The 27034-nt window shown below is 47.7% G+C and overlaps 3 protein-coding genes across 8 annotated transcripts; all 3 read right to left on the reverse strand.

The window, feature by feature from the left end:
* Nucleotides 1-12479, reverse strand: atn1 (atrophin 1). 5 transcript variants are annotated; one of them, XM_037453303.2, is made up of 10 exons: nucleotides 12180-12479; nucleotides 10227-10360; nucleotides 9693-9794; nucleotides 9151-9270; nucleotides 6203-9030; nucleotides 5856-6072; nucleotides 4072-5710; nucleotides 2050-2193; nucleotides 1649-1829; nucleotides 1-786 (listed from the first exon to the last, which is right to left on the reverse strand). In XM_037453303.2, the coding sequence occupies exons 2-10, from the start codon at nucleotides 10251-10253 to the stop codon at nucleotides 753-755; spliced, it is 5292 nt and encodes a 1763-aa protein (XP_037309200.2). In that variant the 5' UTR covers nucleotides 10254-10360; nucleotides 12180-12479; the 3' UTR covers nucleotides 1-752. The 5 variants fall into 5 exon arrangements, with proteins under 5 accessions (XP_037309200.2, XP_037309197.2, XP_037309196.2 ...); XM_037453300.2 differs by having other exon boundaries at nucleotides 2026-2193; XM_037453299.2 differs by having other exon boundaries at nucleotides 2026-2193; nucleotides 4072-5713.
* A 1848-nt stretch (nucleotides 12480-14327) lies between these two features.
* Nucleotides 14328-21439, reverse strand: LOC119197237 (gamma-enolase-like). Of its 2 annotated transcripts, none has more exons than XM_037453391.2 (14): nucleotides 21293-21439; nucleotides 20965-21032; nucleotides 20673-20758; nucleotides 20342-20437; nucleotides 20120-20178; nucleotides 19955-20024; nucleotides 19712-19845; nucleotides 19388-19610; nucleotides 19112-19309; nucleotides 18559-18635; nucleotides 18115-18239; nucleotides 17895-18003; nucleotides 15008-15066; nucleotides 14328-14836 (listed from the first exon to the last, which is right to left on the reverse strand). In XM_037453391.2, exons 3-14 carry the CDS (start codon nucleotides 20755-20757, stop codon nucleotides 14767-14769), a joined length of 1305 nt encoding a protein of 434 aa, XP_037309288.1. In that variant the 5' UTR covers nucleotide 20758; nucleotides 20965-21032; nucleotides 21293-21439; the 3' UTR covers nucleotides 14328-14766. The 2 variants fall into 2 exon arrangements, with proteins under 2 accessions (XP_037309288.1, XP_037309289.1); XM_037453392.2 differs by lacking the exon at nucleotides 21293-21439 and adding an exon at nucleotides 21120-21260.
* A 1357-nt stretch (nucleotides 21440-22796) lies between these two features.
* On the reverse strand, nucleotides 22797-26942 carry mlf2 (myeloid leukemia factor 2). Its single transcript, XM_037453450.2, has 8 exons — nucleotides 26623-26942; nucleotides 25386-25497; nucleotides 25221-25256; nucleotides 24693-24746; nucleotides 24466-24594; nucleotides 23976-24135; nucleotides 23637-23851; nucleotides 22797-22971 (listed from the first exon to the last, which is right to left on the reverse strand). The coding sequence occupies exons 1-7, from the start codon at nucleotides 26664-26666 to the stop codon at nucleotides 23640-23642; spliced, it is 747 nt and encodes a 248-aa protein (XP_037309347.1). The 5' UTR covers nucleotides 26667-26942; the 3' UTR covers nucleotides 22797-22971; nucleotides 23637-23639.
* Between the last annotated feature and the right edge of the window lie 92 nt (nucleotides 26943-27034).

Consider the following 27034-nt stretch of genomic DNA (forward strand, 5'->3'; position numbering starts at 1 on the left):
GTAGCGCACGCCTGAATACGCCAGGGACCAGCAAAAAAAGATTATAATTTATTTCCAGATTTTTTTTCCTTCATTTGCATCTTGTTTCACAAGGTAAATTGAAAATAAAAAATAAAATAAAAACCAACTGCCGTACCATGAAAATGTAAAAAAATAATACAAATAATATGTACTGTATATATAATTATATCATTATCAACAAACAGACAACATTAATCATAATAACAACACTATTGATAATAAACATAACATAACACTAAATTGCTGGTCTCATGCATATAGAACGCCCCTCAAATACAAAAGAGGGGGGTAATTACGAAAAACAGAACCAAAAGTTCCACCAGTTCAGAATAAGCGCCTAGCTACATGCAAAGACATAAAAGAGACTCATGTACACATTCCTTCTGGCATCAAGTATTTTACACATACTGTACTTCACTATGGCCTCTCCCATCTAATATACTGTACAGAGCACGATACAAAACAGGACTGGAGTTAGAGAACATTATGCGGGGAAGCGCCGGAGTCTGGATCCTTTAACGTGGTGCAGCTAGCAGGGACCGTGTGCAACATTTTCACGCCGTCCTTAATCCTTCAAGAATCTTCTTGTTTTCTTCAGTAGTCCATTAGTCCAGCTTTTGTTTCGGAGTCTTTGTTTTCTTTGTTGTTGTCAGAGCCTTTTCTTTTGCGGTTCACTTTGCACACATTTTCCCTCGTTTTTCCTCTCTGTTGCTCTTTGTCGTGCCCCTCCCTCACAGGGATTTGTCACTTTCCTTCTTCAGGTGACTGAAAGGTCAAAGGGGAAACCATTTTAATGTCCCATTTGGAGCTAAAGTTCACAGCCAAGGTTACGGTCTAATTTTATCTCACATAATTGGAGCATTTACTCCCAAAATAATGTTTTTTTAGGGTGGAGAACGTTTTTTAAAGCTTTAGTTGAATCCATAGTTTCTCAAGGTTTCAAAAATGCACAAATGGAGCAGGCATTGCCAGCACCACAACCGGCAAAGCAAAGCTGACTTTTACAGGCTAATTGTAACAAACTAATGGACAATTTATACACCCACCCATTGCTGCGTCATCAAGCCCAGGGCATTCATCAAAAAAACAATAGTAGGAGTTGTATTCATTTGTGTTGTTTATAGAATTAACCAATGATTAAGGCTTGTTAAAAGTTGATCAAAATATAATAATTAGACATTGAGATTTCTGCTACCCGACGTGGCCCAATAAAGTACCGGGGATATTGTCAAATCTATGGCCACTGTTGTTTGCGAGGTCGAGGATGGCTATTTTTAAGAAATTCTGCTGGTTTAGACATTTAAACAGCGTTGTCTCATCTCCAGGATAATGCAAAACTTCAGGCAAATGTACACCAATATGTAAAAAAAATCTTTATAAATGATTCATTGTTATAGTAATTTTGTTGTTCTGGTTTCAGCTGTTCAAGATTTCCTGCTTTTCTATTTCATGTACCATACATATATTTATAACTGGATTTTTCCAGTTACTTTTCCCTGTTGAATTGTTATTTCGACCCATTATCGGTTGTAATAAAAAAATTATCAAAAAGAAATCAGCAATGAAGTTTCTCTCTGCTACAATAAAAAAGAAGCCCAACCAAAGGACACGCACACAGCCTCCGTACCTGTAATACTCGTCCTGGGTGAGGGGGTGGTGGTGATGGTGATGGATCCACTGTTGTTCCAGGGCCAGTCGCTGGATCTGCAGCTCTGCGCTCTGGGCCTGCTGCATGGCCTGGAGCTGATGGGCTGCCGACATAGGACCAGTGAGGGAGGACGGCTGGGGCAGGTCACGGAAAGGAGCACCTTTAAAAAAGTTTTGAAAAAGGAAAAAAGAGAGAAAAAGAAGAAAGAGGAGGAGCAGGTGGGGATACAAAAGGGAAATGGAGAAATAAAGGAGCCGAAAAGGCCCCAATGTGAATCATCGTCATCGTATTCAAAAATCCTCTTCATAAACTTTCAGCTTTGTGGAGTTTTTAAGAGAGAAAAACTGAACAAGTACATGGACGAGGAGCCTTCTCCTCACCGAACAGCTGTTGGCGGAGCACCTCGCTGTCAGTGAGGGGGTGAGCCAGGATGGGGGTGCCTAGTGTGGCTCCTGGGTAAGGGAGGCGTGTCAAAGGAGACCCCGACGCCAACGGGTCCATCAGGGGTAGTACCCCGCCCGTCGCTGGATGCCAGTGATGTAATAGGAAATACAGGAGATATTTAATAAGAGTCAAATTATGAATTCAAAACAAAGATAATGCACACAGCATGTAATACACTAACATGAATACATCATGCTATGCTATGCTATGTAAGATATGTCTGATTCTTGGAAACACATGTGCAGCTGAGACCACTGAATAAAGTCACAGGAATCTGGATTCTGGAGGCAGTGCAGAGTCAGTGAACATTATGGCTTTTGCTAAAGTGCATATTTGAAATGCAAATATTAATTTCCATCCATCAATTATCAGTTACAGCGTAATCCTTTAAAGGGTTGCGGCTGGGGCTGGAGCTGATCCTGGCTGACATTGAGCGAGAGGCGGGGCACACCCTGGACAGGTCGCAGGGCATTCACAGAGCAGAAACATTGGCCCAATTCCAAACCAGTCCAAACACCTTCCCACTCCGGGACGGAGGGAACTCTGTTTGTGCTCCCACTCACGGCCGAATGAAGCACACTTTTATTAAGTCGTAGGCATTAACACAGCTGTAACTTCCAGGAAAAGATAAATGAATATCCAAAAACAAATTAGGTTACCTTATAGTTGCTCCCATTCAAAAATAGCAGATGTAAGTAAGTGTAGAGAAAGTACAAAAACTATATATGTCAGTAGAAATACATGCATTATACTAGAATGTATTACAACAGTGTAAAAAAGAATGCTGAAAAGTCTTTTTACCAGCTTCTGAGTAAATTTAGTTTAGTCACACTGAATCATCTGAAAGGAGTGTGTTCCATGAAGAACACATATTAGCATGGCAAGTGGTCAGGAGGCAGTATCGATGTAGACTTAAATCTTATAACCTGCCCTCCACGGGGAAGGAGGGGTACGTTGTAGGAACTACATTGGAGTTGGGCCATGAGGACAGACAACTATTCATGCTCACATTCACACCTTAATTTAATTTAGAGTTACAAAACGACAACCTGAATAACCTACCCTGTAAGTCTTTGGACTGGAAGGACAAACCCACGCTAATGTGGGCAGAACATGCAAACTCCGCACAGAGAGGCTCACGCCAACCGGCATGAACACACCCTCAACCACTGGGAGCAATCATGCAGACTACCACCCACCGCACCACAACAAATGTTAATAGTTTTTAAAAATATTCTACTTTAAAGATTAGTTCTGTCAAAGAGACAAAGGCCTAATAAAGGCTAATTGGTGTTACCAAACCGAGATCTGAGTAAACTAACATCTCTGAAGGGACTTTGTACTTTAAAGCTTGGAACATTTGAACAAATGTCAGATGACAGAGTAAACTATGACCTAATATCTCTTGAAATGAAAGTAAACCTCAGTTTAATGATGAACTACACAAATGTAAAATGATTCATTTTAAAGTCAAAGGATAAGGCTCACTTTGTTTTTCTTACCAGCCACAATTTGAGTAGACCTAAATGATCAGTTCTCTGCTGTATTCATGGAAACCAGCTTAGAGTTAAAAGATTTTTTTTTAAACTCAATAATCTCCTAAAACTGCTGTGGTTGCAGACCAGCAGATATGACTCCAGCAAGAGTAAACCACGCATTTGTTTGGGAATATCTTTAGTCCATGGATAAAGACAAGTGGTGTGTCAATCCAGCATAAACTGCATGGTGGGATTGACTCCATAGAGACAACAATACATGAGGGGCTCGTGGCTCTTAGATTATTATTATTTATTGGACAATAATGGAGCTCTATGGTAATGGATAATCGCAGGCCTTATCCTTCACTTTTTTATAATTCAGGTGTCAAACATCAACAATTATTTTCTATCTAAATTTGTGTAATCTTAAGGCTGTTTATACGGATAAAGGGAGCATTTTGTAGCAGAAGTGGTTAGTACCTGTGTCTTGCTGGTGCAGGTGAAGGTGTGAGTGGATGTGGGAATGCTGGTGATGATGAGGTGTCACATTTAACATCTGAAGACGCCCCAGATTCTCTCCTCCACCTCCATTTCCTCCTGTTCCTCCTCCCGCTCCTCCTCCTGCTCCTCCTCCCGTTCCTCCTCCCGTTCCTCCTCCTCCATTTCCACCACTTCCTCCCCTTTCTCTTTCTCTCTCCCTTTCTCTTTCTCGCTCTCTGTCCCCAAATGCCGGCAAAGCTGCTCTGTCTCTCTCCCTCTCCCGCTCTCTTTCCACACTCCTGTCTCGCTCATAGGGGGCAGGAGAGCGAGTAGGAGTCGGGAAGTTATCTGGGGGAGCGGCTGGAGCAGCGACTGGTGGCAAATGAGAGGACAGGGAGCTGGGAAAAGAAGAATGGGGGACCGGATGATGAAGTGAGGAGGCATTGGATGTTGGTGGAGCAGGTGGAGCAGGAGCTGGCGGAGGAGCAGCCGGGCCTGTTGGGGTTGGGGGGGCAGCCGGTGGTGCAGATGATGGGTGAGAGGGAAGAGTGGGTGTTAGGAGAGATGAAGGGGGTGGATTGGACTGAGAGGTAGGAGGGTTGGGGGGTCGAGTTACTGGGGCCAGGGTAGGGCTCTGCAGGTGCGGGGGGCCAGTGGGAGCGGGGGGAGGAGGAGTGCCATAGAGTGTCACCTCATTAGTTCCTGCTGCACCTCCCCCAAGTAGCAGGGAGTGTGCATGTGTGTGTGCATGTGCATGTGCATGTGCGTGCGCATGGGCATTGGCATGGGCTTGGGCTTGGGCCTGGGCTTGGGCTTGGGCTTGTGCATGAGCATGTGCATGGGCATGAGCATGGGCATGAGCATGGGCATGAGAGTGAGAGTGAGCAAGGGCAAGAGCAGCGTGATCGGGCATGGCTCCCGGCTGGTAAATCCGCTCATCACTCTTAAATTCAAATCCTTGCTTCATTCGCTCTCGATGTGCAGCTACTGCATGGGGAAAGCCGACTCCTCCAAACCCTGCACCCCCCATCCCTCCCGGTATTGGCCCTCCTGCCATTCCAGCGTGGCCTCCAACACCTGGACCCCCTTCAAGGCTGCCACCATACAGAAAGCCCAAGATGGCTGCAGCCGTAGCTGCATCAGTTGGCAGGTGATGCGGGTGGCCTAAAGCATGATTCTGGAACTGAGGAAGAAAGAATGACGGGTGGACGTGGGGATGGCCATGGTGAACTTGCGCGTGGTGTGCTTGGGCCCGACTTGCTGCTCCGAGTGGAGACATGGCATGAGGGCGAGCGTACTCGCTCAGGGTTCTCAACGCTGGGGTGTCAGGGCCCAGATATGGACCTCCTAAACCTATTCCAAGGGCTCCTTGGGGGCCAACAACTGTAGATGTCCCACCCATGGATGGCAAGAGGAGGGAGTGGGGGATGGAGTGAGCAAGGCTTGGGTGGAGATGGTGGGCTTGAGCAAGGTGAGCATGCGGGTGGGAGTGATGATGCTGGGGGTGATGGGAAGGGTGGGAGACGGAGTTGTTAGAGGAAGAGGAAGAAGATGAAGGATCAAGGATGATCGAAGACGAGGAGGGGAAGAAGAGAGAGGACCCCTGGCGACCCCCTCCAGCGGCGTTAATATCCTTCTGCTGCTGCAGAGAAAACAGTAAAAAACAGTAAATCAAATCTGCCGTGATCGGCTTTACTCCCCTACTGTTAAAATTAACAATTTAATCCTCATAAAATCCATAAAATCTGATATGCCGCGTAATTATTGCTCTTAAAAGTACACACCTGTAGATGTCGATCTAGTTCCCTCTCACGCTCACGCTCCCTCTCACGCTCCCTCTCTTTTTCTCTGAGGTCTCTGGCACGCTGCTCAACCTCCCTGCGAGCCCTTTCGATCACCTCATTCCTCTTCTTCCACAGTTTGGAGCCATCCAAAGGGACAAAAAGGACATCACTGCGGGCACAGGAATTTGCGCTACCGCGGTCCAGGACCTTGTGAAACCTGGACACACACGAGAGAGTAAAATATCGCTACAGAATAACAATCAGCGGTACTGTTAATTACATCTGATCACATTCAGGGGTTATGAATTGAGCAACACATTGACTATCTCAAAAATAATTGACTTTACCTTGCTGATTGGCTGGCGTGGATGGGAATGTCTACTGGTTTGGGTTCAGGAGAGGGGCTTCTCAACACGGGTGGTGGGCTTTCAGTCTCTTCCCTTTCTTCTATTGGTTCTTCTTTGATAACAGGTATGGGAGGTGGGCCAGAATCCAAATGTCCGTCTCCGCCCGAGACAGAAGAACTGGAAGCAGGGGTTGAAATGCTGCTGTTGTTGTTGTTGGCTGAGTTACTAAGAGGTGGAGGTCCTTTTGAAACATTTTGAGGTGAGAGTGCTTGTGAGTTGGTATTGCTGCTATTGGGTGCGCTACTGTTGCTATTGCTGTTGGCCATGTTACTGCCACTACCATTGGAGTGGTATGTTCCACTGAAGGGAGGGTGGCTGTTCAAACTACCGTGGAAAGGGGAGGGACGACATCCAGGTGACACACCCGGCCCAGGAAGGGGCATATTAGGTCCAGATGAGGAGCCAGGTGGAAAAGATGAGAAGCCTCCCATCTGATTTGTGGATGGGCTGGGTAATGGAGATAAAGGTGTTGAAGGGGTCTGGGCGGACGATTGATAGTGTGGGGGACGTACATTTGGTCCAATGCCTGAAGGGGGTGGTTGGGTGTGCAATGTCTGAGATGGGGGTAGGGGAGGTTGGGGTGGTGGTGGGGCAAAGGGAGCATTTGGAGGGTGTCCATGATGGCTGGAAGAGGAGGAAGGAGACAGTGCAGGAGGCTGATTTGGCCCTCCACGGTTTTGGTACAAAGCAGAATCTCGCAGGTTTGCGTCTCTTTCTCTGGGCCCAGACTGGTAGTGGGGGTGAGTTGAGTGGGGGTGATGGGTTCCTACAGGCCCTGAATACTCTCTTCCCAAGGTTGGAGTTACCCGAGGGGGACTGGGGTACTCTTGATTTGTGCCCTGGGATGCAGGAGCCCCAGGAGGAAAGTCTTTTCCTCCTGTGGGAGGATACTCTCTGTGAAAGTGGTCTGCACCAGAAGGAGGGGTTTGTGCCTGGTCCATGGTAGGAGGGAAGTCTCGGCTGGATGAGTTTGGGGGATGCGGATGGGGTAGTGGGGGCAGGGAAGAATGGGAGGAATGACTTGGGTTGCTTTGGGGTGACGCAGGTGGGTCTCGGTTTAGCATTGGGGTGGCAGGTAGCCCACCGGTTGAATTTGGTGGGTTTCCCTGGGAAATGGAGTTGTTGTTTGGATTATTGTTGCCTATGCCGACAACCTCTCTTGTCTGACCCCCAAACTCCCCCCATCTGCTTCCATCTTTGTCTCTGGGATGCCCCCCTCCAGTTCCGTTGGGGCCAAAGTCTCTACTCTGGTTTTGGTTTGTCAGAGGAAACTCCCTCCCTCCATCTCGTTCCCTTTCTCGGTCCCTATCTCTGAAACCTGGACCAAAGTCTCTTCTTTCTGCACCCTGGTTGGGTCCATCCCTGCCAGACCCTTGGAAATCCCGGTTCTGACCCACTGGAAGACCACTAAACTCCCTGCCTTGGATGCTATTGGACCCACCCATCCCACCACAGGCAGTTGTACTATTACTCGCGCTACTATTGTTGCTGCTGTTGCCAATAGGAGCAGAGAACTCTCTGTTAAGCTCCCTCCCCACACACTCCCCCCTCACTCCCCTCTCCCTCTCTCCTACAGCCCCCCTCTCTCTGTCCCCTCCCCCCCCAGCGTACCTGGGAAGGTACTCCCTGTGGGGGTGGGGGTGAGGGTGGGGGAGGTAAGAAGGGTGGGAGGAGGAGTGGCGAGAGGATGGAGGGTTGTAAACAGAAGGAAGTTGCTGCTGTTGCACAGGGGGCTGGTGCTGTGGTTGGTGTGGGTGGTGGTTGCCAGGGTAACGGGTGTATCCCCAGCTCCCCTGGCAACCGGTTGCGGTGCCACCCTGCCAGCTGGTGGAGCTGTAGTGGTGAGGGTGGGTGGATGGTTGGGTCTGAGGCTGGGACTGCTGCTGGGGGCCGGCCTGTGGCAACAGAGAAGGAGGCGTAGACTGAGCCTTGTCCAGGAGTTTGTCTGCCTTTTCTATTTTGTCTCTTTCAATCTTAACCTCAGCAGGCAAGTTTTGTCCCCCAAGCTCCAAGGGCTTTAGTGCAGGTGGAGGAGGAAGGGGAGAGGGAGAGGGTAAAGAGTGGGGAATGTTGGGGGTGTTATGGGAAAAATCTCCTCCAGAGATAGTGGTCTTGTTGACACACTGCGCGCTGGCTTTGGAATTCATTCTGCTGCCACTAAGTGCTCCATCAACGCCTGTCGGTCCACCATACTCAACTTTACACATCAATTTGGAGTCCAGGGAGAAATAGGACTTCCTCCCACTATTGCTGTCATTTGATGAATCCCCTGCTCCACGGAGAGAGGGGTTAAGACCAGAGGGAGTGGAGGAGGAGGACTTCAGAGACGAACAGTCTTCAATTCGTGCATCCATTTCCCGCTTTTCTCCATCTCCACAGGACTCTTCCCCTCTCCCCTCTCGTTGCACTCTCCGATCGTCTCCGACTACCTTCCCCACTCCTCCCTCCTTGCCTTTCTCTCGTTCCCTCTCTCCTTGCTTTGGTGAGTCAGGGCCATCGGAATCAGAGTCCAAGCTACCTAAAGGAGAAGCCGAGAGACTTGGGGACGAGGAGCGGTTGTCCTGGTCTATATCCCGCCCACTGCTCAGACTACTGCTACTATTGGCCAGGCTCCCTACAACTGAACTCCTACTGCCCTGGGATTGGCCATCTTCATTGTCACTCTCGCGGGATTGGCTGGCGACTGAGGTTGGAGGTGGGACAGTGGAAGGAGCCGAGCTGTCAGTTGAGTGTGTTGATGTTGGAGGGTTTGGAGTGGAGGCCGAATCCTGACAATAAAAAGAGCATTTTGGGATGAGGTAAAAAGGTACATTTTGTGAATGTGATTATCTTGTAGAATAAAACTTGTAATCCAGCTAAATCAAAGCTTGATGCAATGAATCACAAACCTGAACTTTCTGCCTCTTTGGAGGAGACACAAGTTCCTCCCCCTCACTCTCTGAAGAATCATGCCCTTGTGATCTGCGACTGAAGCGATTTCCAGCCAATTCTTCACCAGCAGCTCTTTGCTAAAACAACACAAGACTTTTAATTCTGTAGTGATGCTTTTGAATCCCTATTGAGACCGTTTTTTAGAACAAAGCCTGACTTGCACGTAAACACGCATGCAAGCACCCACTGACGCAAATACACACACACACACACACAAACACACACACACACACACACATACACACATCAGTGTCAAACATCAACAATCAAAGATTGTCATAAAACACACTATCGAACAATACTGACACTGCAAGGGTATGTCTAAGGCTATCGTACTGATGACTCACTTACAGCACACCCAAATGCTTGCACACACACCATTGAAAATACGCAGACAGTTTTTTATTGCTCATGACTCGTGTATTTGCCTCCACACAAATAACCATATGGCAAATACCACAACAAGGAAAAAAAAAGAAGACAAATGAAGTGTGCTAACCGTCTGTCTATCGTTGCGTTCAGGGCGAGTGGGGCTGGTGTGCGGGCGTCTCCCCCTTCTCTCCTCACTCGCCCCCCGTCGTCGCCCACTGCGCATGGGCATCTACAAACCCAAAGACCAGCAAAGGAGGGAGATTGGGACAGGATAGGATAGCATTGTTTGATGAAATAATTAATAAGATTTATAGGTATGAAGTAAAATACAGTTAAATAAGATATATGTTGAATGTAGTGAAAATAGTGTGAATACAAAAAGCTAAGTCTTATTAAAATGAGGGTGGGATGTAGATAGAACAACAACAAGTGGAGAAAAACGTTTCTCTGAAGACGCACTGACCATAACAGACAGAAGGAGCAATGAAAGGGATCGTAAGCAGAGAAACGAGTCAAGCATAAATGTCATATGAACTTGGTTATTTTAATACTATCACATATTCAACTAATTAGGATGTAGGCACAATATAAAATGTAGTACATTAAGCAGGTACAGAATCCCTGACCATAATAAAAAAATATATGTAAGCCTTGCTCATACCGATTCTTTGTGTGTCCGTGTTTTCATTATTTCTTCTTTAAAATGACCATTTTACAACACAAGCCATTGCAGGGACTGAAATGGTTCCTTTTGGTTACTGAGAGAGATGTGTGTTGCACCATGGAAGCTAAGACCTGAAAAACATAAACAAAGAAGGCATTATTCAGTATTTATTGCATTGCAAACACTACAGAGAATTCAATGTTTTCCTGAAGAAAATTTGAACGAATGCAGTGGTAAACAATATTGTTTGAGTTCAAGAATTTGTAACATTATGAAAACATGTGAGTTAGAAACTGCAAAAGCATTGTTGCAACATTTAAATTCCCAGCATACATCCCACTGTATCGAAAAACTGCTTTTCACTGAGCTCCAAACTGTTTCCCTTCTGCCTTCTGTCTTTACCAAGGTAGCAAAAATCCACAGGCACAATCAGTTAACCCACTCAAACTATCAGAATGCACTGGTCTGCGTATTGGTAATTGGATATTACAACATTGAAAGAACAGAGGAAAAAAACTGAGGAGCAAAAAAAATGGTTGGTAGATTACATTTCTAGTGACTCTGGTTCTATCTCAAGGATACGGGGGCCACATCCCGCCCATCCACCTTCACCACAAAAGCCGAAACCAACGGCTACTTGTGGTTAACCCACATGACCTGGTTATGGCTGGCAGAATCACTTATTTATCCATTGACACACCCATTAGGGAAAGGCACAATGTCTACATCCTTTATCTGTTTGGGTGTGCCTGACATCATAGGTGGACTACTTTGCAAGGGCCGGCCTAATTCATTCATTCATTCATGTACCACTATGACAAAAAAAATGGCTCATTAATATTGAATGAGGATATAAATAGTCCACGCCACTGGATGTAAGAAGAAAAGATATATTTGGCTGAGCAGTAAGAAGAGCTGTTGTAAACTCCGCTGTGCAGCCAGGAATATTGGAGCCATATCCTAAGTGTGTGTGTTTGTATCCTGTAAATCCTGTAGCAGCTCCACTTCACATGGCTATGCATTAATTATTAGTGCATGCTGCAGTGACTGATCCAATCAGAGTTAAATCACTGTTCATACCTCATATGCATAATATATATATATAAAAAACATGGCACATGTATTTATAGGCACTGCAGTGTATGTACAGTCAGTCTAATTAACATACATATGACTAAGTTCACCATGCAGGAGTCACTCAGGGCCCAGTTGGGCTACTGTGTGCACAATGCATCTCAGTTACAGGTGGCAGCTAATGGTCTGTATGTGGTCCACTGGCGGGTCCGTGGCCCTTGGTCAGTAAACAACTAGGACGCAAACACATTGCCAAACATGCAACAACGGGATTAACATGTTTGCACGCTCACGCGCGGGCACACAGCACATGCATTATCAACACATTGACGACCGCATGTGATGCAAAGCGGCAGCATGCAGTTGCTCCGCTTACATCACCCACGAGCAGAGGCACCGCAACGACTCTTTTCTCCTTTCTCCCTGCGAAATGTTATTGATACGCGAGCGGAGGAGACCGGCCAAAGGCTCGAATCCCCCCCTCGCTTCGATCACCCAAGACTACCGCGGCGGAACACGGTCCACCTACAGCAGCACATCAGAATGGATGCCCGCGCGGTGCTGTTTGTAGACGGGGAAAAAAAAGAAAAAAAGAAAGATGATATGGAATGGCGAATCGTGGCATTTAGAAACCGGTTCTCCTTCTCTTCCCCCCCCCCCCCTGCCTCGCTGGAATGTGGGTGCGCGTCGTGCACCCCCCTGTTACCATGAATTCACCGGGACGTAATTTAGCCATAACGCAGGAGTGCATGACGATAATTAAAGCACAAAGGGGAAGAAGAAAAAAAACATGGGAGGGAGAGGACAAACGTGGCCAGGAGGAGTAGCTGCAAATAAACGGTATAAGCATCCATTTTCCCCCCTTCTTTCACTTACCTATGATATCCAGCGATGCGTGCTCTCACTCTCTCTTCCTTTCTCTCCCTCTGTTTCGTCGTGTTTTATGTTGCACGCTGACACGCACACCTCAGAGCCCGGCCGTCTGTCAACAGAGGCTTGTGCGGGCTCATATTGCATCGGGCACCGATAATAACAATAATGCAGACGAACCTCTTTCTGTTCGTTGCGGAGGGAAAAACAAAAACAGGGGTGCAAACTGAAGACTACAAATTGATGCGTACCATCGCCTCTTCCCCACCCCCTTTCGCCCCCTTTTTTTTGCACCCCCCCCCCCCTCAAACCCTCCTCCTCTAAGACGACTTGCACTTTTTTTTTTTTTTTTTTATATCCCCTCTCCGGTCTTACAGTCACATTTTTTTTTTAGGCGGAGGGGTGAGCCAGAGGAGGGATGCACAATCGGGTGAGAGAAAGGGAGAGAGGAGAGGGCGTGATTTGCATGAGGAGTGAGGGGGAGGTTAGAGGAAGAGGAGGAGAAGGAGGGAGTAGTGAGGCAGAGAGAAGGAGGAAGAGAGGCGCAGAAAGAGGGCCAAAACTCCGAAAGAGGGAGGGGATCAAGAGGGAGGGTCTCTCTGCCTCTGTTGCCTATGGTCCCTCCAGAGTCACCTTTACTGTGTGCAGAGACTCATGCCTCAGACTGAAGGGGGAAGAAGTGTCCAACGGCTCTTTGTTCTCACATGCCGCACTTACTTCAAGGCCGGCTCATCTGAAAGGTGGACAACAGGCAGAAAATACTCATCTGAGTGCGTCCTAATGACCCAACAAAGCTGTAAACTCATTCGGAATAATTAAACAACCAGGCAATGGACAATGAAATCGTGCCCTCTGTTATTGGATGTCCGTCCAGTGACTCCCTGTCTTTCTGTCCGTCTGTCTGTCGAGGGTGGGTGGCGGTGGAGGGGGGGAGCTGGGGGAGGGGGGGGGGGGGTTGCAGCGGTGTGTCCAGTCAAGCGGCTCTGCAGACCTCCTCCTCCCCTCCGATCCGCTGCTGTCGCTCTCTCTCTCTCTCTCTCTCTCTCTCTCTCTCTCTTTCTCTCCCCTTCACGCAGCCCCCTGTCCCGTCACCTATTGTGTGGTAACCATGGAAACCGGGCCGGGGACTGTAACAGCTGCGCCTGCGCCGGCTCCAGCCTTCCCTTCATCATCATCACCAGCAGCCCGGCACGACAGGCACCGCGCTCCCTCTGCTGCTCGGATGGTGTGGATCAGTGTGTTGGGCCCACCTGATAATTCATATTCAAACGGGACGAAAACTGATGTGCTTTTATCAGGGTGCTGCTGTGACCTAATGTTATCAATAATATATGTTGATTAGTTACATTGCCATGCACACATTTTAAAAATCAGATTAATACATGTGTGTTTCTTAATGCTATTTAGCTTTTGACAACTGAATATGTCCAGTAATTTAATGAACAACATATTGCTCCTCACTGATAACATGTGCTATAGAATCCTGTGGTATATCTTTAGCCGTTAATGAAGTGACCGTCAATATTCATTCTTCAATTGCACGACAGCTGAGCATGAATCATTGCATTGGTTATTTTAGCCGGCCAAATTCAGAGGAATCTTATGTAGTTTTTTTTTAAATACCAGACTCCGCTTCATGTATGCTTATGCACACATGGGATTTGACTCCAATTGCATGTGCTCTCTACAAAATCACAGTACAAGGAATATGTAAAATAATTGAATAAAAAGGGATATATATGATTGGTGCAGGAAGTTCAACCTGCCTTCCTGATGGTATCAATCGATATTGGAGGCCCAGGCTCCGGGAGATTGTGCATCACACAACCTGAAGGTCTCCTCAGCCCACACAGTGTCATTGAGTATGGTGAGGGGGGGAGGGGAAGGCGCAGTGTTGGGGGTCCACTGTCAATGCAACTTCATCCCAAACATATTTGATCATTTCAGCAATAACCGTCATTTTTTTCAGCAAGATTCCTGTGCAATATTTTTGTACGCATGTCAAACGCCTGCTGAAACATAAACATTTAGCGTTGTACAACTTCCTTGAATATTTGTTCTTTCAAATGAACTACGCAGAGGTGTTTTTTATTGATTATTCACGCTTTAATGTAACGCCCCTTCAAATTGATACACAGAGAGATTTTGTTCAAGTTCATTTGTTTCCAGTTCTTTATTAAGCATTACCTTATAGACAGACAAAGCAACAGTTACAATTTTAAAAGCAAGCTGTTGAGGGTTAAAATCACAAATGACACAAAGAAGAGGAAGAAGAATAAATATCAGGGCACATAAGATCAAAACACCTCTGCAGTAAGTCAAATGGAGACAGGCAAAGGGAATCAAGGAAGAGAAGAAAAAAATAACAAGGGGAGGTCTTTTTTTCCCCTCCAGGCTTTGTTCAAGATTTTCTGCAACCAGCTGTAGTCACTCAAGTAAATCACTTGCTGAAGCGTGTGGTCAATGTACTGTAGAGTGCATTTGAAAACTAATTAGTAGTAAGGTGTTCATGATTGCATCACTATGTACCCATCGGGGAAATACAACTTTCTACTTGTATCTTTCTCGAGTGACACTGCCGGGGAACTGGCACTCAAAGGGCACTGGGGTTACGGAAGTTGTGTCCAGCAAAGCGAGCCTGGTCACCCAACTCTTCCTCAATCCTGAGACGACGAAGAGGAGGTGAGGGGGAAACAGATAAAAATGTCGCGTAGGCGGATGAATGTGAAAGAATGAAAGAAAGAAGGAAAGAAGAAAATGTATAAGTTCCATAAGTTGTGTTTTATATTTGTATATCTAAACATACATTAACCAATTAAGCTATAAATACCCACCTCATGAGCTGATTGTATTTGGCCAGACGTTCTGATCGACAGGGAGCTCCAGTCTTGATCTGAATGTAGACACAAATATCAAGGATCACAATGTCACGGTTTGGTCTCTCTTCCTGGTTTATTTTGTAGTTTTCACGTCTCTTGTTGTTCCTGGGTAACTTCACTTCCTGCCTTGTCCTGTGATTGCCTGATTGATTCCACCTGTGTCCAATCACCTGCACCTCCCTTGTGTATTTAAGCCCTGTGTGCCTGTTGTCCTGTGTCGTGTCATTGTCTATATGTCCCACGCTGTTGGAGCACGTTATCAGTTTTGTCTGGAATAAAGAGCACTCTTTTTGATCGAGAACCTCTGCTTTTGAGTCCTGCTTCCGCCTGCTCCAGCACCGACCCTGACAGAATGACACGACCAAAGAAGGACTCAGCAGACTCCTGGTACGACTTGGGCCCGGAATACCTGGATGTGAGGAGCCCGTTTTTCCAGCGCAAGACGGACTTCATTTTTGGTCCCAGGAGCTATCAGAAGGCGTGCCTGGAACTAAGGGACCTCCTCAACCCGAGGAAGAGCCCGAGGAGGAGGAGGAAACGAACCCCTCCAGCCCCGGCTCCTGACCCGGTCCAAAGACGCTTGCCCCAGCCCGTTCCTGCGCCGAGACGCCCGTCAGCGCCCGTTCCGGCGCCGAGACGCCCGTCAGCGCCCGTTCCGGCCCCCAGAGTCCAGTCTCCGCCCGTTCCGGCCCCCAGAGTCCAGTCTCCGCCCGTTCCGGCCCCCAGAGTCCAGTCTCCGCCCGTTCCGGCCCCCGGAGTCCAGTCTCCGCCCGTTCCGGCCCCCAGAGTCCAGTCTCCGCCCGTTCCGGCCCCCAGAGTCCAGTCTCCGCCCGTTCCGGCCCCCAGAGTCCAGTCTCCGCCCGTTCCGGCCCCCAGAGTCCAGTCTCCGCCCGTTCCGGCCCCCAGAGTCCAGTCTCCGCCCGTTCCGGCCCCCAGAGTCCAGTCTCCGCCCGTTCCGGCCCCCAGAGTCCAGTCTCCGCCCGTTCCGGCCCCCAGAGTCCAGTCTCCGCCCGTTCCGGCCCCCAGAGTCCAGTCTCCGCCCGTTCCGGCCCCCAGAGTCCAGTCTCCGCCCGTTCCGGCCCCCAGAGTCCAGTCTCCGCCCGTTCCGGCCCCCAGAGTCCAGTCTCCGCCCGTTCCGGCCCCCAGAGTCCAGTCTCCGCCCGTTCCGGCCCCCAGAGTCCAGTCTCCGCCCGTTCCGGCCCCCAGAGTCCAGTCTCCGCCCGTTCCGGCCCCCAGAGTCCAGTCTCCGCCCGTTCCGGCCCCCAGAGTCCAGTCTCCGCCCGTTCCGGCCCCCAGAGTCCAGTCTCCGCCCGTTCCGGCCCCCAGAGTCCAGTCTCCGCCCGTTCCGGCCCCCAGAGTCCAGTCTCCGCCCGTTTCGGCCCCCAGAGTCCAGTCTCCTTCCCCGCCCCCACGGCCCCCGACGATGACCCCTCCCTCCCACCCTCTTGTGACCGCCTGGAAGTCGGTCCTTGAAGGGGGGGTGGGGTCAGGGGTTGGGCCGGAGCCCCACGCCACGACGACGCCGCAGCCGCACTGCTCGGCGCCCCCCGCCACGACGACGCCGGAGCCGCACAGCTCGGCGCCCCTCGCCACGACGACGCCGGAGCCGCTCAGCTCGGCGTCCCCCGCCACGACGACGCCGGAGCCGCACAGCTCGGCGCCCCCCGCCACGACGATGACGACGCCGGAGCCGCACAGCTCGGCGCCCCTCGCCGCGACGACGCCGGAGCCGCACTGCTCGGCGCCCCCCGCCGCGACGACGCCGGAGCCGCACAGCTCGGCGCCCCCCGCCGCGACGACGCCGGAGCCGCACAGCTCGGCGCCCCCCGCCGCGACGACGCCGGAGCCGCACAGCTCGGCGCCCCCCGCCGCGACGACGCCGGAGCCGCACAGCTCGGCGCCCCCCGCCGCGACGACGCCGCAGCCGCACAGCTCGGCGCTCACCGCCACTCCGAGGCCCGGTCGCCGACCCAGCAGGGCCCCCGAGACCCCAAGGCCCGGTCGCCGACCCGGCAGGGCCCCCGAGACCCCGAGGCCCGGTCGCCGACCCGGCAGGGCCCCCGAGACCCCGAGGCCCGGCCGCCGACCCGGCAGACCCCCCGAGATCCTGAGGCCCGGCCGCCGACCCGGCAGACCCCCCGAGACCCCGAGGCCCGGCCGCCGTAGCGGTCGGCCCCCCGAGACCCTGAAGCCCGGCCGCCGTAGCGGTCGCCCCCCCGAGACCCTGAAGCCCGGTCGCCGTAGCGGTAGACCCCCCGAGGGACCCGACGAGTGGCCACCATCACCCTGAGTTCCCTGCGCGGTCCAAGATCGTTGGGTTCCCACCCTCCCTCCCCTTGTCTGTGTTTCTCTGGTTCTGTTCCCCTTGAGGACCGTCTGGAATTCGGTCCTTGAGGGGGGGGTTCTGTCACGGTTTGGTCTCTCTTCCTGGTTTATTTTGTAGTTTTCACGTCTCTTGTTGTTCCTGGGTAACTTCACTTCCTGCCTTGTCCTGTGATTGCCTGATTGATTCCACCTGTGTCCAATCACCTGCACCTCCCTTGTGTATTTAAGCCCTGTGTGCCTGTTGTCCTGTGTCGTGTCATTGTCTATATGTCCCACGCTGTTGGAGCACGTTATCAGTTTTGTCTGGAATAAAGAGCACTCTTTTTGATCGAGAACCTCTGCTTTTGAGTCCTGCTTCCGCCTGCTCCAGCACCGACCCTGACACACAAAGAGTCACATACGTATATTTTCACTATAATGTGATCTTTTGATTTATTTTTTCAGATAAATACCACCTGTAAAATGCTGAAAATAAAGGCAACTACTCCAAAGGTAAGGTGTTGTGCGTGTGTGTTACCTGTCCAGTGCAGAGACCAACCACCAGGTCAGCTATAAAGGTGTCCTCTGTTTCTCCAGAGCGGTGGCTCACCATCACACCCCATCCGTTCTCCTGGGCCAGCTTACACCTGGTAAGAGAAGTACGAATTAAAACAAAATCTGATGCATGCTGTCACATGGCAGGCACGCACACAAAAACATGTGTTGTCTATGCATCACACACACACACACAAACTCACGCCTTGATGGCCTCTGTAACAGAGCCGATCTGGTTGACTTTAAGCAGCAGGCAGTTGCAGGCCTTGTCCTCCACGGCTCGTTGGATCCTTCGTGGGTTTGTGACCGTCAGATCGTCTCCAACGACCTGCGCAAATTATGCAACAAAGTTACAGGCCAATAACAAGTGTGGTACTCCCAGTAATTGTATCAGAGCAACTCAGCCAGTAAATCCATTCCTGTTCAATAAAGATCAGTCTGCATTAACATGGGGGGGACACAATAAAATACGCCATTGAGTTTCACTGTGGCATTTTGCAGCCATACTAGCCACCGAAAAAAAGGAATTCTCAAACTCTGCAGCGTCAAATCGGGGGACTATTTCCCTGGTTGAAAGTGCAGCACTCAATTGCTGGAATTAGGATTATAAGGATAGCTCACTGCAAGATAACAAGGGCAAAGTGTACCTGGATTCCCACTGAGGCTGTAAACTGTGACCAAGCCGGCCAGTCATCCTGGTCAAAAGGATCTTCGATAGACACAACTGGAAAAAAAGGAAAAATGAGAATCAATCATAAGTCTAACGTTACAGCTGTAAAGCACTTATTTTCTCCTTCACCCATTCCTCCAAGTTAATAGGACGAGATCACCAATGACAATCACGGTTCTGATGGGAGTAATGTCTTTAGAATGCACTCACATTACACATAGAAGCCCACACAAGCAGGAAGCGCAGCATTGACAGGGTAAAGAGCCACATTGGAGTAGGTCCCTGCTTGCCAAATGTGCACTGCGGCCCATAATTAAAACCTCTTTAACAGAGTGTCTGCAGGACAGACAGGGCTGCGGATAATCCAACTCTCTTGTTTCCTTAGCTTCTCTGGCTAAAATGTGATGAGAGTATGGCAATTGTAGAAATATGCAAAATAGGCGGGGGGTATTCATCTACAGGTTCAATCCGCTCTAAAACAGACCTGCGCCTGGACGCTCAGTTTGACTCACACACGTCAGAACACACACCTGGGTAGTTGTTGATGAAGCCCTGGTAGATGCTGGCCAGCTCTTCGCCGCTGATGTTGCGGGCAGCGTTGGGTGGAGACTTGAAGTCCAGGTCGTACTTGCCCTCAATGAAAAACTCTGAAGCAGCGACATCCATCCCTATCACCACTTTGTCTGTGAAGCCTGCCTTCTCTATGGCCGTCTTAATCAGCTCCAGTGCTGAAGAGGAGAGACAGAAAGATGTCACATCACAGGAAGTTGAGGGAAGAAGAAGAATTCTCGTGTGGTTGTGCTCACCTTCACTGTTCTCTTGAATGTTGGGGGCAAACCCTCCTTCGTCTCCCACATTTGTAGCATCCTGACCGTACTTCTCCTTGATAACATCTCTCAGTGTCTGGTAGAGCTCCGCCCCCATGCGCAGAGCATCACGGAAAGACTCCGCCCCTACAGGAAGCACCATGAACTCCTGCATAGCCAGTCTGTTCCCAGCATGGGAGCCCCCATTGATCACATTAAAAGCCTGAGTGAGAAACAGATGACAGATGAGATTGTATTTGAGCTTTTTTATGTTAGGAAAAATAAAATAAAAATTGCACATTAAATAGAATAAAAGGGACTCACAGGAACTGGGAGGACCAAGTCTTCGTTTCCAGCCAGATCAGCAATGTGGCGGTACAAGGGGACACCTTTCTCTGCTGCGCCAGCTTTGCATATGGCCAAGGATACTCCAAGAATAGCATTGGCCCCAAACTTAGCTGGGAGAAACACACAACATGGGTGCAGTGAGAGAGCACTGGTGCGGAAACATGTCAAGACACATACAGAATGTGGCGTCGCTGCACATGCGATGCGGACCACACTTACATTTGTTGTCAGTGCCGTCCATTTCAATCATCGTGTTGTCCAGTTTCTCCTGCTCCAACACATTGATTCCCTTAAAGAAAAGGAACATTTCAGAAATATCCAATCATGAGTATATTGCTCAGCCATGTTGGCTTTGAAATGATTAAATCCTGCAGTGATACTCACAGACTGGATGAGGGCTGGTCCAAGGGTGTCATTAATGTGACTGACTGCTTTGGTTACACCTTAGACAGCAGGACAGAAGATATGTCTTCACATACTGAGACATAAACTCATTCCACATTTGTATCCCAAAACCAGAAAAGAAATGCTTAAAGCAAAAGCAGAAACTAAGGCAAAGACTATAGAGACGAAAGCCTGGACGATACATCTCAATAAAATGTCCACCTTTTCCTTTGTAGCGAGTTTTGTCTCCATCTCGGAGCTCAAGAGCCTCATAGATGCCGGTGGAGGCACCGCTGGGCACAGCAGCCCTGAACACACCTGGAATGGAAGATAGGTGGGTTGGTGGGTGGAGAGACGGGACATACAGCACAGGTGTGCAGGTGTAAAAAAAAGGTAAAGGTGAAGGTAAGCTTATGCAAATACAAGATGGCTTTTCAGAGGGTTTAGATTGAAACACGGTACACGGTCAATACAATTGTCCCACCAAAACACAACAGACGGCACAAACACAGTAATCCAGTAATCTTTTTATTTGAGAATTTATGTTTTCAACCTTTGCCAGTATGCAGATCTACTTCCACGGTCGGGTTACCCCGTGAGTCCAGGATCTCCCTGGCAACAATACTCACTATGGACATCCTGTAAAACAACAAAACAACTAATATTTCATTCATTTTAAAGCTCATAAAAAATGCATACAATCAATTTTTGGGTCAAAAAGGGTATGCAGAAAGACATGTATGAAAATAAGAATAAGCAAACATCCAAAATGTATTCCGTGGCAGCCTCAATTTCCCATTAGTCACAATGACTTGACACTCTTCCTCTTCCTCACGTTTACACACCTTGTGATGATAGTGACGCAGCTTTATGGAACGGGAAGCGCTTGGAAAAGATACTCCTCGGGAAGATGCTGGCACACACAAAAGACCACAAATACACAGGGAAAGAAACAGAAATCAAAAGGCTAATAATAATGCATACCTATTTATGAACCTACCGGACCACAAGCCAGCTCAATGTCTGTGCTGTCAATGACTGAAGATGTGGACCAATGGAGAGATGAGGCAGCGAGGAAACACTGAACAGGAGGATGTGAGGATGAGGAGGAGGGAGGATGTTTTAGAGGGATGGAGAGAATGAACAAAACAGATCACTCTTTAGAAACGTTACCTGCAGCGTGTTTGACGGCTAGTGGAGAAAGTGAGCGGATGTGAGCGAATGAGAGGGAGAGAGAGAGAGAGAGAGAGAGAGGACGGGGAGGTGGGAGGAGAAGGGGTGAAAACGCATGACATACATGGGGGGAGGGGGTGTGTGTGAGTCATTGCAAGACGAAGAGGGGATGGAATGAAACTGGGGGAGTATAAAGACGTTTAGAGTAGAATAGCAGGAGTTACATGTCTTTCGTTTGCATTGGTGAAGCTGGAAAAAAAATCCAGAAAATCAAGATATGTTGCAATTTGCACAGTGACCTTTCTCTCTTTGCATTTAACATCCTGCAAGTCCAGTCATCTCTTTGGCACTGCTTGCTGTGAGAATATCTGCTCATGAACCAACAAAAAAACAAACAGTAAAGCACATAATGCCGTGTGCTAATCTTTACTAAGGAATCTGCTAACATTAACGTTTGATGTGTGTGTGCTGCACAGTTATCCTGCAAACAAATTAATGGAATGTAACACTTTAACCAAGAAAATGGAAACAACAATCTGAACACTTTAGATGTGGACGACAGCCTGAACGTAACAGAACAAAGAAACGGGGGAGGAGGATACTAGCAAAGACAGATGCACAAAAGGAGCCGCCGGGTAGGAGAACTTTGGAGATCTAACGACGGAGATTAGAGGAGACAGGTAGACAGGTGACGAGAAATGTTGGGGGAAGGACACGCAATTTAAAAATAGTCTTGGATGTAATTAAAGATACAGCAAGGACAGTAGGAGGCAGGCACGGAGCCCGTGATGGGAGTGATTTATCTGAACAGAAGGTTTTCATTGGCCCTTGTGTGCTCCATCTGGATGTCACATGACCAGCAGACATGGTGGCACAGGGAGGAGGGGGCATACCGATACGTGCAGTGGGAAGGATACGTACAGCTGATGTCAGTTCAAAAATGAACTAGAGCAGCAGATTAAGAGATTCACACACTGTGCATTCACAGAAAAATAAAATCTCCATACCAAATACACATAGCAGACAATTATACGTATAATTGACAGATTTAGACAAACACATTAATGGCTATGAGGCTGTACGATGACTTGAGGAATTCAGTTTTAGAAAAAACTCCATGATTTATTACACAAGGCATGAAATCTCAAACACAACCACAACAGAGACACATTTCAATTATTATCTAACAATGTTTAATGAACTTTTATTTGTTAGATTAATTGGTTAACAGTATACAATTCAATTCACTGACACACTAGTGCCTTCACAAACATAAAATGGACTGTACAGCAGATCTATGTACTGTATACTGTAGCACTGAAGTGCAGTGGGCAAAAACACATGTCAAGTTTTGAGAATGAGTATATATAAAGTGAGTGTGGTTATACCCTTGTTTGCACAGGGATGGGTTGTGTGTGTGTGTGTGTGTGTGTGTGTGTGTGTGTGTAGCAGTGGAGAAGGAGAACTGTAAATGTAACTATCAAGCGCGTGGGGTTTTCGTTCGTTCGTGTGTGTGTGTGTGTGTGTGTCTGTATGTTGTTCATGAATAGACAGTCCAGTCATATCAAACATTTACGACGGGCAGTTGTGACGGTCATCAACTTCCATCTTCAGCGTGGTTCACAGCATGGGGGAAATCTTCCCTCAACTTCTTCCATCTAGTCGCCCAAGTGTGACACCTGCAGGGAGAGTAAAGCGAGGTGTGCCGCGTGTTAAATTACAAACAGAAGAGGTGGATGGAATCAACAGAGCTTTCAACTGAACCATTTTAACTTTTGATGCAGATCTGATCACAGCCCATCTGTTTGTTGGCTGCTTGACATCCGTGCGACTTCTTCTGTGTTCATAATGTAAAATGTTGTCTTCCCCAGTGTTATTGTTACGTTTGTCTATTCCTTTCCCTCCTCTGTTGATCTTTCTGAAGTTTCCTCCTTATTTCCCCCGTTAAAGCCTTTTGGGGGATGGGTTCCTATCTGAATCAAGGGTTGTATAAATAGAGCTGACTTGACTTTATGCCTTTTGCTGCATCATATCTGGACAAAATGTCGCCTGTGTGGCTTTGTCCTCATGGTGAATTGAGATTATAGCTCGCATTAAAAACATTCGCCACAAAAATATATATATATTTATATTGAACCCTTAAATTAGCTAATTTAATGATGCAATCCTAATATCAGAAGGAAAGGAAAGAAATTGAATTTAATCTGTATACATGTAATAAACCACAACTGACCAAATATAGTCATGCAAATGAATCCATATATTGAAACACCAGCAGGTTAAGCGAGATGCTACCGGTTGGACTCAACTGAGAGTCACAGCTGCACTAAATACTCACGCTTACCTCTCACCAGTCGTAACGTGGACGGGTGTGGGGCTGACGGTCTCTCGGGGAGTCGTGCCGATGGCCTGGTGGGGTCGTCGAGCTGGGAGGGGCGGCAAGGGCGAGCTGCTGGCCTCCTCCCCGTCGATCTCGGCCGTACTCCAGCCCCCGGGCAGTCGGGGGAACGTATCTTACTGCCTCCCTCCTCCACTCCTCATCAAACGCTCCAGCGTCAGCTAGCAGGATCAAACGGCCGTTTATTAAGCGAAACAAATCAGACAGCGGTCCCTGCGCACACACACACACACACTTCCTCCCCTGCCCAGTTATCAATAATCGATTTCTGGCCCAATGACTCACTCTCATCAAGGTTAATGAAGTCTTGTCGTTCCTCGCGGTCTCCAGTGCGGCGATTTCGTGAACGCTCCATTATGTGCCCACGCTCCCCGATGTGGTGGCCAATGGCGAGACGCTCAAGGCCGCTTTCACTGTCCCTCATCGACTGTCGCGTCTCTCGGATCTGAGGTGAAAAGTAACGACGCGGTTTAACTAAAACAAGCAGGATACTCTGCACTCTGAATGAACTCAAACCAGAATGTTTGTATGACAACTAAGGTGTTGATGGTGTACATGATCTCTTTACGGTCACTACAATCACTGGGGATTTCATGGGTTATGAAGCCAGAAGGCTCCAGTCATGCCTGAAATAAGAAAGCAAGAAGGCCACGTGGGCCAATCAGGCTTGCCCTTGGAGGTTGAGGAGAGGAATCACTTTGATTTGTATGTCACTAATCAGCCCTCTCTAGGTGCACCATTATCATTTCAACAAATGTTAACGGGTTATTCTCACCCCTCCGGGGCCTGTTCTCGTCGCACTGGTCTGTTGATAAACTTCGGGTGGCCCGGAGTCTGTCGAGGAGTAGGAGATCACTGTTGACGAGGAAAACGTCTGACAGTTCGGTGAGCCGGACATCCTATCCTGAAAGAAGATAATAATAATAAAGAGTAAAGACAAAGGTTTTATTTGTGATTTAATTTTGTTGTGTTTATTTGAAGTTGGGCGGCAGAAGTACTTACCACGTTTCCCATCATTTCCCCCATCATGCCAAACATATCCATGAACCCTCCACCCTGCCAAAATACATTTAAGCAGATATTTTAAAATACAATTTAATAAAACATCAAGTACAAACAGAGTGGAACACCTCCAAAACCAGCATTCATGGTCAGTTCATCATCCTTTGAGACCCACAATTTCTTCTTCAGACCAGGAAGATGCATAAAATAAAAGACTTTGAGTCCTATAATCAAATATTTTTGTCTTTTATCCGATGACAAACTCTTCTTTTCTCAACTCATCTATGTGAACTCTGCTAAACACCATCTAGACAGACCGAAACCTATTTTAAACACACTGGGTCATGTAATTGTAAACCACAATACCTGAAGTGCAATTTTCCACACAATACTGTGCTTTCCAACTGGCGCTCAGCAGTGTTTTGATCACTGTCAAGTCACTTCATACTAGGCTAACTTGTGTAATCAACCATATGAAATGAAACATTTTTGAAGGTATTGACGGATGTTATTGAAGCCACTACTCACCATTCCCATCATGCCAAAGGGGGCCAACGGACCAGCCTAGAAAGAATTACACATAAAGTAAGAAATGACATGTAACAGCTAAAATAGATAAACTAATGTGGATATCATAAACCTAAAATAAACAAAACACATTCACACAGCCCCGTCAACATGGCTGAGCGTTACCTGTCTGCGTGGTGCACGGGGTGCTTGTATCTGGGGGGTGAGGGCAAAGGGATCCATGCCAAATGGTCCAAACATTAGCCTCATCTGCTGCCTATGAGCAGCAAATGGATCCCTAAAAGAAAACACAGATTTGGGGAAAATTATATTAAAACAATTAATGATTATTATATTAAGATGGATTATTAAACAGAGATAAAGACGCCCAGAACAAAATGTTTTCTATACTTGACAAATGACTTGATCGCCAAGATTAATAGATGTCATGTTGCAGGTTTATGTTCTAACAACTAACTAATCAATTAAGGTTCAACTCAAATTGGCATTAATTCACTTACATTGTACTTTTTGTTGTTTTGCTTTCAAGAAAGTGTAAGGGTCTCGCTAGAGGGTCCTGATTATTCACTAAGTTTCTACCTTCTCATATTGGAGGATTTTAAGCTGGTCTCTAATACAAATGACAGTTGACTGAATATTGTTGGGCTTTGGACATTTAGTCGTACAAAAATGACATGTTATATACATACCTGAATGAATCAAGAAAACAGAAGAAAGATTATGCAATAATGGAAAAAACCTTTAGTTGCAGCCTTTTATAAGCTGTCTTTGTTGTTTTGACAATGTAAATGGGGCTGTTGCTCTCTGTGTAACAGCTGGTGAATATCTAATGGTCCCAACAGGACCCCAAGTAGGGCAACGGAAGTTTCAAATACTATTTGAAACCAGTGATAAAGTTTGCCTGTGTTGGTCTCTGTAAACCTCTCCATAGATAGATAGTTACACAACACCAAATCAGTTTGTTGTGAATGCCAATAAACTAACACAATAAGGAGAATGGTTTCATGCACTGAGCGGATGTGATGTCTTCAGGTCACGTTATGTTAATGAGGTTCCGGTTCCTTGACCATTAAATCATTTCCCCCTTGTCATCAATTAACTAAATCTCAAAGTGAATTGGGAAACAACGGGGAGTTCTACCAGGAGTGATAATTGGCCATTTTAGCTCCTAGTTGGTTAATCAAATGCTTGAGAAGTCTGACAGCTTGTTTTTTTTTGTTATTGTCTATCCAATATGGAGGACCACTGTAGGCCCCCACAGCTGGCTGGAGTAACGTTAGGTACCTGCTTAAAGAACAGGGGGGAAAATCACTTAACGTGCAAACGTCTACATCTTCCGATTCTTGCAAAACACATGGCGATGACAGTGTCTCAACGAAATGTTATTAATGTCAATACTTACATCATGTAGGGGTCGTCATCAACGTCATTCAAGAACCGAAACATGCTAGGTGGTTTAACTCAGCTGGCTGATGCTAGCCAGCTAGCTAGGTAAACAGTCGTGTTTTCTCAAGGATAAAATAAAATGATGGACTCAAACTATGAATAGGCTGAAAAGGAGTTCCTCTTATTAGCTCCGTCTCCAAAACACCAGATTAGAACTTCTGTTATTCAGAGCAAGAGATGGCCCAGAGTCTCACTAGATAGTAAATTCCAGAAACCTGGACCAAACATGAAAACGGAAGTCAGTCCTCTGACAAAGAGAAGCAGCACTACGGTAAAGTTAGCTTTGGAGCTAACAAAAGTAACTTCCGGGCTCCTTATTTTTCAAAATAAAGTATTTCCCGAGAGGCTTTCCTAGCAATGTTTTATCA

The sequence above is a fragment of the Pungitius pungitius genome, chromosome 11, assembly GCF_949316345.1.
Source record: "Pungitius pungitius chromosome 11, fPunPun2.1, whole genome shotgun sequence".
Classification (NCBI taxonomy): domain Eukaryota; kingdom Metazoa; phylum Chordata; class Actinopteri; order Perciformes; family Gasterosteidae; genus Pungitius; species Pungitius pungitius.

What these genes read in the sequence shown, in the direction of transcription:
- LOC119197237 (XM_037453391.2), bottom strand. Translation starts at nt 20,757, where the DNA reads ATGTCCATAGTGAGTATTGTTGCCAGGGAGATCCTGGACTCACGGGGT. An exon ending in CATTCAAGAGAACAGTGAAG is followed by an intron (nt 19,310 to 19,387) that starts GTGAGCACAACC and finishes TCTCCTCTTCAG; the next exon opens with CACTGGAGCTGATTAAGACG. An exon ending in GTTACAGAGGCCATCAAGGC is followed by an intron (nt 18,004 to 18,114) that starts GTGAGTTTGTGT and finishes TTCTCTTACCAG; the next exon opens with GTGTAAGCTGGCCCAGGAGA.
- atn1 (XM_037453299.2), bottom strand. Translation starts at nt 10,253, where the DNA reads ATGAAAACACGGACACACAAAGAATCG. An exon ending in CACGGACACACAAAGAATCG is followed by an intron (nt 9,795 to 10,226) that starts GTATGAGCAAGG and finishes TTGGGTTTGTAG; the next exon opens with ATGCCCATGCGCAGTGGGCG. An exon ending in CAAAGAGGCAGAAAGTTCAG is followed by an intron (nt 9,031 to 9,150) that starts GTTTGTGATTCA and finishes TTTTATTGTCAG; the next exon opens with GATTCGGCCTCCACTCCAAA.
- mlf2 (XM_037453450.2), bottom strand. Translation starts at nt 26,666, where the DNA reads ATGTTTCGGTTCTTGAATGACGTTGATGACGACCCCTACATGAT. An exon ending in CCCGTGCACCACGCAGACAG is followed by an intron (nt 25,257 to 25,385) that starts GTAACGCTCAGC and finishes AATTCTTTCTAG; the next exon opens with GCTGGTCCGTTGGCCCCCTT. An exon ending in CGAGAACAGGCCCCGGAGGG is followed by an intron (nt 24,136 to 24,465) that starts GTGAGAATAACC and finishes TTTTCACCTCAG; the next exon opens with ATCCGAGAGACGCGACAGTC.